Source organism: Myotis yumanensis, unplaced genomic scaffold (assembly GCF_028538775.1).
Source record: "Myotis yumanensis isolate MYYU_CA2020_CCGP unplaced genomic scaffold, mMyoYum1.0.hap1 SCAF_7, whole genome shotgun sequence".
Lineage (NCBI taxonomy): Eukaryota > Metazoa > Chordata > Mammalia > Chiroptera > Vespertilionidae > Myotis > Myotis yumanensis.
The window spans coordinates 88,799,353-88,812,581 of NW_027223758.1; the positions used below are offsets into that span (position 1 = coordinate 88,799,353).

Genomic DNA, 13,229 nt, shown 5'->3' on the forward strand with positions numbered 1-13,229 from the left:
AACAGCTATCGCAAATAAAAAAGCACTTACCCTTTGGCCCAGCCATTCCACATGGAGCCTTGCCCACCAATGTACTTGCACTGGGTACACAAACCCTTCAGTACTGCTCAGCATGTTCGCTTCAGCATCACTGTGGCTGCCAAGGACTGGACCCGCCTGGATGCCCGTGCACAGAGGGCTGGTCACATTCGGTGTGGTGTTTGCACAGTGGGGAGTCCATGCAGCTCTTTAAAGACGAAGCAAATTTTTATGGAACGATCAAAGAGCTACGCAGAAGGCGACTGCTTGCTGTTAAAAGAGCAGCATTATGTGTGCAGGTAGATAGTATCAAAGACCCTGTCTGCACGGAGGGAGCAGGGAGCAGGGGGCTGCTGCTGTGATGTGAGGAGAGCTTGGAAGGAGACTTCCTTTCCACTCTGTGCCCTCTGGGACCTGACATGTTTGGCAGTAGCACATCTCAAGTTCTCTTGAAATCTCTTCCCCTGACTCCAGAAAGGGCAGCTAAGTGGCTCCCCAGCATGGACGGGCCTTCATCCATTGGTGGTGGAAGCGGGCGTGTGCACAGGCCGTTCCAAAGGCAGTGGTTGGTCGGTGCCTTTACGATAACAAGATGCTTACCTCTTAGCTGGCAGTCTGATCCCGCGGACACTGCAGCCTGCGTGCACACAGAAAGATAGACATACACGAGTATGTGTCCAGGTAAACCTTGGGGATGCGTGCAGGTTCCTGTTCGGGTTTGTTTGCTTTCTGAAAAAGCTCAACGGCTTTGTGTTTCCTATGACTTTTGAGAAGGGTTCATTTCTTCCCATTTGGAACTGGCCCAGTGGTCTTAAGGTTCCGTTCTTCGAACCAGGTTGCATCTCATTTACACAGTGGACTCGGAACCATCTCAGTTAATGGCGGTGCCCTGTCTCTGAGAGTCCCAAGAACAGAGAAGTGAGAAGAATTCACTGCTCACTGTTTGATAAGCACCTACTTTGTAGCCAGGCTGGGAGCATCCCACTAAATAACACAGACCTGGTCATGGCGTTCCAGCATCCCGCGTTCCTTCTTCGTCACCAGGTTAGCCATGCTCAGCTTGCTGTGCTGTTCTGGTGCCCTTTCTAGTGCTGCTACTTTGTCTTCTGTTTCTTCATTCGTGCTGGTTTACGCAGCGTCTTCCCACTCCCGACAAGGAGGGAAATGCCAATGGAATAGTGGCGTCCACTTGAGTCGTGGGCCCACAGATGGATCCTAAAGGCCTCAGTTCTCGTTTGCTTTTTTTTTTTAAATATATTTCTTTATTGATTTCAGAGAGGAAGGGAGAAGGAGAGAGAGATAGAAACATCAATGATGAGAGAGAATCATTGATTGGCTGCCTCCTGCACGCCCCCTACTGGGGATCGAGCCCACAACCCAGGCATGTGCCCTTGGCCGGAATCGAACCTGGGACCCTTCAGTCCACAGGCTGACGCTCTATCCACTGAGCCAAGCCAGCTAGGGCAGCATTTGCTTTTTTTTATTTACACACAAGTGGACACTGTGCGGACGGGACCGGGAGCAGTACAACCGCAGCTGTAAGAGAAGGTGGGCCGCAGACTGTGCTCATCCCAGTGAGGATGGGAACCAGGGAAGCACAAGTCACAGAGCCCATCTTCGCCGCAGCCCGGAACTTACCTCCCATGAACCAGGGGCTGGAACCTCCCAGCCAGTGGCCTGAACTTGCCGGACCCGAACTTGACCTCCTCCGACTCTCCCTGTTCTTCCTCCGTGCCTTGGCGTCACTGCTCTTTCTTCTGCATTAGCAAAACTAGTTTCCACGCCTCACTCCTGACAAGTGACCTTTTATTTCTAAGCAAAAAAGCGTGTGCTGCAGGGTAGCCCGCCAGCCTCGGACGGGAGCTGAGAACCGAGATGCCCCAGCAGGGCTGGGCCTTCGCTACACGTCGAGCACATCCACATTGAGGGAAATCCCTGTGGTGATTCCGAGCGACGCACACACAGGGATGTTTCCTGGATAACGATTGTTTCTTTTTTTTTTTTTTTTAATATTATAATAAGTATTACAAAGGGTATTACATATGTGTCCTTCCCCCACCCCCCGCCCTTGACAATCTCCTGCCCTCCCTTACCCCCCAGTGTCTTATGTCCATTGGTTATGCTTATATGCATGCATACAAGTCCTTCGGTTGATCTCTTACTCCCCTCCCTTCTGCCCCCCAACCCTCTCTGGCCTTCCCACTGCAGTTTGACAATCAGTTTGAGGCAGCTCTGCCTCTGTATCTATTATTGTTCAAAAGTTTGTAATGGTCTTTATTATCCATGAATGAGTGAGATCATGTGGTATTTTTCCTTCATTGACTGGCTTATTTCACTTAGCATAATGCTCTCCAGTTCCATCCATGCTGTTGCAAATGGTAACAGTTCCTTCTTTTTTACAGCAGCATAGTACTCCATCGTGTAGATGTACCACAGTTTTCTAATCCATTCATCTACTGATGGGCACTTAGGCTGCTTCCAGATCTTAGCTATGGTGAATTGTGCTGCTATGAACATATGGGTGCACATATCCTTTCTGATTGGTGTTTCTGGTTTCTTGGGATATATTCCTAGAAGTGGGATCACAGGGTCAAATGGGAGTTCCATTTCCAGCTTTTTGAGGAAACTCCATACTGTCTTCCATAGTGGCTGCACCAGTCTGCATTCCCACCAGCAGTGCACAAGTGTTCCTTTTTCTCCACATCCTCTCCAGCACTTGTCGTTTGTTGATTTGTTGATGATAGCCATTCTGACAGGTGTGAGATGGTACCTCATTGTTGTTTTGATTTGCATCTCTTGGATGATTAGTGACTTTGAGCATGTTTTCATATGTCTCTTGGCTTTCTGAATGACGGTTGTTTCTTGTCCCCGGATGAATTCCGCAGTACAGTTTCAGAAACACAGCACAGGAGGATGCCGATCTTTGCTTTGTAAATACCACCTTGGCTGTATCTAAACTGGACTAGAGGGGCCTGTCAGTGGTGTTGCATTCGCACCTGCGGCCCGGGTCCTGCCGCTGGGACGGCTGTCCGTGGAGGCGTTTTCTGAAACCCTCAGCGCTGCTGGAAGACAAGGCCCTCCTCCCTCCGAGCGCGGAGTGTGGCGGTGACAGCTCAGAACAGATGTCCCAGCGGCCTCCAAGTGCTTTTCTTTGGTGACACAGCCTCTGCTGGCCATGAAATGGTCTGTTAAGAAATTAGTTCCCCTGCGTGGGGGGGGTGGGAATGTGTTCTGTCCATTGATTTCGCATCCTGGCAGGGAGCTGGCTCTTAGCGCCTGGATTGTCCCCCAGGTTGGATGGATGTTGTTGGGCCGTCCAGGCCGCAGCAGCCACAGAGGAGAGGGTGACACGGTAGCTCAGCATCTCTCCCAGGGTGCCTCGCGTGGACTCACCCAAGAGTGGCGTAGCCTTTTATAGAAGAAGAGGGGCTCAGTGCAAGGTGCTAGGAAGGTGGTCTTGTAAACTATGGGGAGAGAAGGTGGGTGTTCCTGTCTGCTGGAGGTTTGCATGGTTCTCCTTGTAAAGCCCACTTTACAAGCCCTAACTGGTTTGGCTCAGTGGATAGAGCATCAGCATACGGACTCAAGGGTCCCAGGTTTGATTCCGGTCAAGGGCATGTACCTTGGTTGCGGGCACATCCCCAGTAGGGGGTGTGCAGGAGGCAGCTGATGGATGTTACTCTCTCATCGATGTTTATAACTCTCTATCCCTCTCCCTTCCTCTCTGTAAAAAAATCAATTAAAAAATATATTTAAAAAAAAATAAAACCCACTTTACAGTTCACACTTGATCTCAGACTCCCACTGAAGGGGAAACTTCCATTCTCAGATAAACAGGGTCAGCTTAGTTTGTGGTCTCAAGGGCCTTACACGACACCTCGGCATAGCTGTTCAGGGGTGTTGGCGTGGAGGCCTGGTCGTCTTCACTTCTGACGTCTGTCTGCTTGTCCCCACCGTCATCCATACTGTCCACTGCTTCCGAGGGACAGGTCAGCAAAGGGTGTGGCCCTAGGGCCAAACCCGACCCGCTGCCTGTTTCTGTAAATAAAGTTGGATCCGTGCGCAGCTGGCCCACCGTGTTTACACATCGTCGGCGGCAGCTTTCGAGAACTAAGCGAATTGAGTAGTTGTGACAGAGACTGTTTAGCCCACAAAACCTAAAATATTTACAGAATTAGTTTGCCAACCCTGCACGTTAAAAGTCACAGAGAGCCCAGCCCATGTGGCTCGGTGGTTGAGCTTCGACCTGTGAACCAGGAGGTCACGGTTTGATTCCCGGTCAGGGCACATGCTCGAGTTACGTAGGGGGCGTGCAGGAGGCAGGGATCAATGATTCTCTCTCATCACTGATGTTTCTCTCTTCTTCTCCCTTCCTCTCTGAAATCAATAAAAAATATTAAAAAAAAAAAAAAGAAGGAAGCCACTTGCTGCAGGTGCTCGTTCGTTAGAAGGAGGCGCACCCCCCTGCACCTCCCCAGCCTCTGTGCACAGGCTCCGTGCCCGTCCACAGCGGATCCCCGGTTATAGCGGCTCGGGATCCCCACATCGCCTACGCGGAGTTGAAACCAGGGAAACCTGTGAGAGCTGAGGTCCACAGGATAGTTCGGTGCTACTTGTGAATGTTTGGGATGCTCATCTAAAAAATTCGCCCCCTAAGCCACGCGGCCTTGGTTTTAGAATATGACGTGTCTGGGTTATCACCACGAAATGACAACATGACTTCCTGTGACAAACAAAATGAGCCACACGGAGTAAGCTTTTACTTTGAGGTCAGATTACAAGCGAGCATCCATTCAGTTTGATGTTGGTCCTCTGGTAATGAACTCTGAATATAAGCAAAGGAAAAAGTACACGTCTGTGCTCGTTTTCAAGCTGGTGTTTCAGAAAACCTGCCGTGGTCTTTTTTACTTTATTTTTTTATGATAATGATCAGATGCCTTTGACAAGAAGAGTGGGAGTAGGGAAAGGGGATGCCGTCACCCCGGGGACAGCGGTCCCCCGTAAACATCTCACCTCTCTTCTGTTTATCATGTATTTCAGGCCAATTCAAGCTGCTGGAACAGGACCGAGATATAAAGGAGCCAGTGCAATATTTCAACAGCGTGGAGGAAGTGGCCAAAGCGTTCCCTGAACGCGTGTACGTCATGGAGGAAATAACGTTCAACGTGAAGGTAGCTTTGGGAGAACCAAATATTTATCCTCACTAAATAGCCTGCAGGCCATTCTGTGCCCATCTGGGCCTCACAGGGAAAGGCCCATCTTCCTGTGAGGTGGACCTTGTCCTATGAGGTGTCAGTGGCCAAAACTGGTCTTTGAAGAATTGCTTTTGCTGTAGCTGACCGGATGCCCAGACGGGTAACTACGCTGCATTAGCCCTGTCTTTTGCTAAACTGTTCAGGCAGCTCACAGGTTGTCTTTTTCTCATTTGGACTTTATACCCTAATATGTAATCATTGTTTGGCCAGATCTCCTATAAGGCTGATGTTCCACTTGCAGGAGCTGGTAAAAGGCATATGAAGACCCGGCTGGCCTGGCTTAGTGGTTGAGCGTCAAGCTATGAACCAGCAGGTCACAGTTCGATTCCCAGTCAGGGCACAAGCCCAGTTTGTGGGCTCGATCCCCAGTGAGGGGTGTGCAGGAGGCAGCCGATCAATGATTCTCTCTCATCATTGATGTTTCTCTGTCTCTCTTCCTCTCTGAAATCAATAGCAATATTCTTGTGAAAGAATCATATGAAGGATCTAATGCCGTTCACTTATTTAAAGAGAGAGAGACTTCAGAGCACAGCCTGGGATCGGCATATGTTCCTTCCATTTTTCAGAGACTGCCCGTATCAGGACACACGGGGAATTGATGTCTAGGATGTTGCCAGTGGGAATTGACTGGTCCTTGCTCATCAGAGAAAAGCTAAATGATATTTATGGCTCTGCGTCCATTTTGCATTTGGAAAGGGACTAACCAGAGAAGCCATGCCAGCAACGAGGTGCAACCTTATTGCCTACAGATCCCTCTGCATTGTCCTTAGCAGCATGGCATTCCCAGCGACACTAAGGCATCTTAGAAAGTGTTCACACTGACAAGAGTTTCTGTTGAACCTCATTTCCACAAGAAGTCCGACTGAGTCCCATCCTCTGAACATGTAGAGATTTAGAGGGCAAGATGCGTTTTTTTCTTAGCAATTCACTCTCTGTGACAGACAGACTGCGTGCATGGTATCTTAGCCCAAGGATGCAACGGTGTCTTTGAGGGTGAATCACTCCACTCTCGCTTCTCAGGAAAGAGGGGCGTGCTCAAACCAGCCTCCTTCCTGGAGAAGCGGTTCTGTCCATTCATTGACTAAGCTAAGTCATTCTCTCTTCCAGCTCTAAAATACAGCTGCTGTAGTCTACTTTCTTTACTTTTATTATTAACACCGGTGAGATTTTGCGTGGCCCGTTCAACTTGTACTCAAGACACTTGTGTTCATTTACATTGAAGATCTGTGAGAACACATTCATTTTTTATCTTACCCACAGTCGTTGGCCAGAAGTGAATCAAATCCTATTCCACGAGTGCCTTGATATGATTTAAATGTCCCCTTAAAACATATTTAGAATTACATAAATGGGAAAGAAAATCGTTCAGAAAGAAAAGCTAATAATTTTAAACCCTTTTCTGAAAATATTTCATGGATTTTAAAATAAAAGATTTAGAATTAAAACATGAGCCTGGCCAGCGTGGCTCACTGGTTGAGCATCTACCTATGAACCAGGAGGTCACGGTTCGATTCCAAGTCGGGGCACATGCCCGGGTTGTGGGCTCCACCCCCAGTGTGGGGCGTGCAGGAGGCAGCCGATCAATGATTCTCTCTCATCATTGATGTTTCTATCTCTCTCTCCTTCTCCCTTCCTCTCTGAAATCAATAGAAGTATTTTTTTAAAAGAGTAAAATGATAAAATATGATCAGTAATCAGCAGGGTGGAAGTGTGCAGACATTGAGTGTTTATAATCATTACATTTGAAGCCTTCCTCGTTGCCGCGTCCTACTCCTTTTGACAAATACGAACAGTAGGAAACAGATGTTAGCTGGCTTCATTGAGTCACAAGAAGCCGCAAAGCTGCTCCGCAGCCGAGCCAGGGCTCCGAACTCCATCCAGCCCCCTCTCCGCTCCCTCCCATTCTCTCTGTGGGTTTGAGATAAGGCTGGCGATTGGGATCCGAACACCCGTTCACATTGACACAAGAGCTTGCACCCTTAGTTCGTTTTCCATCTGAATAAATGTTTCCAATCATTGTTACCTAACCAGATCCTTTTGTTTTTGTATTTCTGATACACAGGATTTGGTGGCTTTTATGAATGTGATACATGCAGGTTTGTACACCTTATTCCATACCAGAGTATCATACCAATATTTTAAAAAAATAAAATCCTACACGTTAACTTGATGTTTCATCTCTATTGGCATCAGTGTAGTTTCTGATTAGATTAACCTGTGTCAGGATGAACCCCTTCAAAAATATTGCTGTAAAGTATTAACCCGGAATATTAACCAGTATTAACAGAGAAACAAGACTAGAGGTGGGTCTTTGCATTGTTAAAGAGACACTCAGGGGGCGGACGTGCATCGCTGAATACAGAAGCAGAAGTTCTGAAGTTGAATAGAATTCATGATGCTGAGTTTGGGGATTTTTTTTCCCAAGGCTTTCGAGTTACTGGGAACCAGCTTCCTTTCCGCCCCCTGCCCCCGCCCCCCGCCCCCCCCCACCCCCCCTTAGTCATGGACTTGAGGCAATCTGTGGGCCTTTTCACTTAACATATTAGTTCCCCTCCAGTGCTGAAGAAGTAACGCTCTTTCCCCTTCGGCCAACTAGTTAGGCTGCCTCTTGTTTCCCTGCACATAGCAGTTAACAAATTCAACATATGTCCTGGGACTTTCTTGACTCACTTCCACAGAGCAAACTGCAGGCGAGGCCTTGAAAATCCATTCCCGGGGAGGCCTTCGGCTGCTGGTGGTTCTGCTCTTGTCCTAATTGCTCAACTCTCTGCCGCCTCTGATCCTGTTTGTCTTCTCAAAGGCAAACACAGCTCACCGGCAGCCTTTTCTCTGGGCCATCGGCCGTTCCCCGTCGCCCTGTGAAGTAATACAGGGCAATGGTGCTGAAACATGGATTGCTCTTCGGGGAGTTTTTTGTCTTGTTGTTTTGTTTTAAAGAGTATGATCGTAACCATCATCCTAGTTTAAAATATGTCCCTAGGCGTTGGGAAAAGGACCCTCCTGGCGGTGGGAGATGATGATGAGGCCCAAGGGGTGGGGTCCCTGTGAGTGTGAACAGGACGGGGCTGGGTCGCTCGGCAGCCTTGGAGCCTGAGTCACTCTGGACCGCCAGCTCGGGGGTGGCTGTAAATTTGAACAGAAATCCCATCCAAAATGACTGTCATTTCCGTTCGGTTTCTTAAAATGTACTGCAGTTCTCTGCCATCTTCAAGAGAAGGATTTGAACAATACGTAACCCTCACTCTCTCCTCCTGAGGCTTCTGCCTCTCTATGGAGCGGCCCTCCCACCCGGGTGGTGTTCTGTGGCCTCACTTACTTGTTTTTGATTGTTGCCCTTGTGTTTGTTGGGATACTTGCCTCTGCGTCTGTCTGTCTAGTTTTAGTTTTCGCTTCCAGTCCACTGCGGGCTGGAAGCTGGTAGCCACGTTGGACAGAATTGTGATGAGAGGGGAGCAGCACGCCGAGTGAGGGAGGTCCTTCAAGGTTTCCTCTGAGCCCAGACAGCAGCCACTGCTCAGAGGCCTTTGAGCTCACCGCCTTGTTCTCGGCTCTGCAGCCAGGCACCACCTACCGCCGGCCGAGGATGTGCGTGGTTCTCAGAAATGCATCACTTGGCGAGTTCGTCGTTGTGCGAAGTCGTAGGTGGACTTACACAAGCCTAGATGGGTAGCCTGCTGCACACCTGGGCTACAGGGTACAGCCTACGGCTCCGAGCCTACAGGCCTCGACAGCATGTTACTGTACAAAACAACACGAGGCTAAATCAAGCACAGAGAAGGGATGTCATCAAGAGAGGTGGTAAGCAACAATAAAAACTATAGTACAGTAAATACATTTTTAAGTAAAAACCTCTAGTAGAGTAAAAGCCCATAACATAGGCATTTATTGTCATTATCGAGGATAATGGACTGTACATAAGTGTACGTGCTATGATTTTATACACCTGGCAGTGCGGGAGGTTTGTTACACCAGCCTCGCCAAAAACACCTGAGCGATGGGTTGCGCTAGGAAGTTACAACAGCGCTGAGGTCACTAGGCCAGTGGTCGGCAAACTGCGGCTCGGCAAACCACAGCTCTCAAGCCATATGCAGCTCTTTGGCCCCTTCAGTGTGGCTCTTCCACAAAATACCGACTTCTACGCATGGGCCACGAAGTTTCAATCGCACTGTACATGCGCGCCCCCACGTGGTATTTTGTGGAAGAGCCACACTGAAGGGGCCAAAGAGCCGCATGTGGCTCGCGAGCCTCGGTTTGCCAACCACAATAGGGATTTTTTAGCTCCATCATAATCTTGTGAGCCACTGTCATATATGCCACCCACCGTCATACATGCCATCCACCATCATACATGCCATCCACCATCATGCATTCCATCCACCATCATGCATACCATCCACCGTCATGCATGCCATCCACCGTCGTACGTGCCATCCACCATCATACATGCCATCCACCATCATACATGCCATCCACCGTCATACATGCCATCCACCATCATACATGCCATCCACCATCATGCATCCCATCCACCGTCATACATGCCATCCACCGTCATATATACCACCCACCATCATACATGCCATCCACCATCATGCATGCCATCCACCATCATGCATGCCATCCACCATCATACATGCCATCCACCGTCATACATGCCATCCACTGTTGCCTGAAACTTCTTTATACGGTGCAGGGCTGTACTCACACAAAGATCAGAAATTGCCATTTGCTCTGCAACCTGAATTTTGCTGTGTACAGATGAATTTTAAAAATTAAAAGTGAATGAATCTAGAGGTAGCCCATTTTGACTTTCTAAGTTCCGTCTTTCTTAGGATGAGCCAGATGTCATTTATTTTTAAGATTCGTTCCGGATGGTAAATTGGATACAAGTGTGAGGGTAATTATTTCAGGGTCTGAAGACAGACGGGTGCTTCTCGTGCCATCTGAGATGTGAGGCCTCTGGAAACCTCCCCACGGCACGTCCCCTGGTGCGCATCACAAATTAGGTCGTCGCCATGTACTTGCCATCCTTGCCCTCTTTCCTGTTTGTTTGTTTTTTAAAAAAAGACACTCGAGATTGACATTTACTGACCTCTTCATGCGCTTTCTCATTTTCTGCCATTTTCCCAAAGGAAAGAGTTATAACATTGGAGTTTGGGGAGCAATGTGCTAATATTAATTAAATATCCTCTATTTAATTTATACATCAATCAGATCAATCCTGATTTTTTTTATCCAAGAGCTGAAATTTTAACCTCTGTGATATAGTTGATCTTTAGAACAACTATTTTTAGAGAAAAGATTGCCTATAGCCAGAACCATCAGGGAGAGAGAGAGAGAGAGAGAGAGAGAGAGAGAGAGAGAGAGTTTACATCAGTGTTTTACAATGTTGCTTGACTATGGGCTGTTACTTCTGAATGGTATTGTGAATAGTAAAACCCCGATCGTTTCCTGGATTAGACCTATTCGAGTTGTTTGGATAACACACTCTGAATTACTTCCTCTCAGGAAACATTGAAACTGGAACTGTTATCCAGGCACGCATACCAGAGCACTTAGACAGAACACATTGTCTCTTTGGCTATTAAAAGAGAAATAAAGAGGAAGGAAATTATGCAAATAAATCACATCTGTAGAAACCAAAGGAGACTGTTTGGCGCAGCTGCCAAAGGAAGAACATTGCTTTATGAGCTTCTTCATCTGTCACCGGCAGTGACCACAGGATCGGTGGGTCCGTGGGTCTCATCGTTTATGCAGAGCTAATTGCTCGCACTGGTGATGACATCAGAGTGGGGAGCGTGGCATTACGGATGGCACTCACACATGTCGCGCATGTTTATGTATGGGGGTGGGAATAGCTTCCTCTGGAAGTACACACATACATGGAAATGTTGACAAAACTGCTGAATGTGCCCAGGGAGTGGCATTTAGAAAAGATCGTTTTGATCCGTTTACTGTATGCACGTACTGTCTGCTCTGTATCTCAGAAGCTGTGTAGACGTTCGCTTTCTGTCCATTTGGTATGTGCTACTCAATGGTCCTATAATGGGTTCATTCTGGAAGGAGTGTGTTTATAAAGGTAAATTAGGGAAATTATAGTATCAGCTTAAAGAGCTAAATAACACGTTGTCATTTCTGCATATTTGAGAAACGCTGTTGGCTCCTGCGAACTGGAACTAGTTTGGTGTTGGAGAGAGTGAACGTGTGTGTTTCTCAAATCTCATGAGAACCCTGCCTCTCAGCATCCCTGTCTCCGTCCTGATCCAAATGGACAAACTGCCAAGTTTTCTGTAAAAGTTCCAGTGGAAAGGAAGTGGAGCAGTGCAGCTGAGCATCTTAGAGAGCAGCACATTCCCTTCCTTTGAGATGCCACAGTAATGATGTTTCAGGCCCTATTCTGACATTAAGTTTTATTCTGGGATAACACAGTCAATAAAACTTTGAACAATTCACAGTATAGAAGAAAGGATCACGCTTAGAAGTAGTGGTTTGGTTTGCCCTAGCTGGTTTGGCTCAGTGTTGGCCTGCAGACTGAAGGGTCCCAGGTTCGGTTCTAGTCAAAGGCACATGCCTGGGTTGTAGGCTCGATCCTTAGTAGAGGGCGTGCAGGAGGCAGCCAGTCAATGATTCTCACATCATTGATGTTTCTATCTCTCTCTTCCTCTCCCTTCCTCTCTGAAATCAATAAAAAAAAATTTTTTTTTTTTAAAGTAGTAGTTTGGGCTCGAAAACAGTAGTGAATGGACTAGAAACCAACATGAACATACAGAGATGTTGAAGGCATCATGAAACAATTGAAAGGATTAAAAAGTTTTATTATATTATTATTATTTTAAAATATGTTTTTATTGGGGTTTTTTAGAAGGATATAAAGGGAGGGGGAGAGAGAGAGAGAGAGAGAGAGAGAAACATGGATTGGTTGCCTCCCACACACACCCGCAACCCAGGTATGTGCTCTTACCAGGAATCGAACCTTCAACCTTTCGGTTCACAGGCCAATGCTCAACCATGAGCCACACTGGCCAGAGCTAAAATGTTTTATCTATATATATAAAAGCCTGAGCAACTGGCCAAGCGGCCAGTACCTATGACGCGCACTGACCACCAGGGGGCAGACGCTCAATGCACAGGCATGGAAACTGGAACAGACTGATGAATCTCAGAGGGAAGAGATTAACCAAAGATCTTATATGCATACTAGAGGACCGGTGCATTGGTGGGGTCCCTCAGCCTGGCCTGCGGGATTGGGCCAAAACCGGCTCTCCAGCATCCCTTGAGGGGTCCCGGATTGCGAGAGGGCACAGACCCCACTGGTGCACAGCCTGGGGCCAGGGAAGAATGCAGGAGGTTGGCCAGCCGAGGAGGGCTCGCGAGAGGGCTCTGGAGCATGTCCAGCCCGTCTCGCTCAGTCCCGATCAGTTGGACCTCAGCAGCAAGCTAACCTACCGGTCGGAGCATCTGCCCCCTGGTGGTCAGTGCACGTCATAGCGAGTGGTTGAACAGCCTTAGCATATCATTAGCATACTAGGGAAAGGAAGCTGGGCATTGCTATGTGATGACATTACCTGGCGCCCACAACCACCGTTTCTAGGCTGGGCTGGGAGCCACATTTTGCACCATGGGGTCTTGGTGGCATTGGCTGTGATTTGGTGGGCTGTTGCTCCAGGGTGGTGGCGGGGCCTGTGTCCCACTTGGGGGAAGCTGAGTGTTGCTTTGTGGGCTCCAGGTCCATGGTGCCATTTCTCTGTAAATGGCCAGTGCGTGTCATGGCAGCTCCTGTGTTAAGCGTGTGCCCCCTTGTGGTCAGTGTGCATCATAGCTACCGGTCAGACGGATGTACACTTAGCCCTTTATATATATAGATTACGCTTTGATTGGTTGAATGGACAACTTAGCATATTAGGCTTTTATATATATAGGATATATATAAAAGCCTAAGCAACCAACCAGTCAACT

The 13,229-nt window shown here is 48.0% G+C and overlaps 1 protein-coding gene across 2 annotated transcripts in view; it reads left to right on the forward strand.

Annotated features, from left to right (window-relative positions):
• The window catches only part of GAREM1 (GRB2 associated regulator of MAPK1 subtype 1), a 153,247-nt gene that overhangs the window by 117,086 nt on the left and 22,932 nt on the right, over window positions 1-13,229 (forward strand). For both annotated transcript variants that reach the window (XM_070421213.1, XM_070421214.1), the window contains exon 3: window positions 5,059-5,189. In XM_070421213.1, the coding sequence (XP_070277314.1) occupies window positions 5,059-5,189 (131 nt within the window). The remainder of the gene's footprint in view (window positions 1-5,058; window positions 5,190-13,229) is intronic.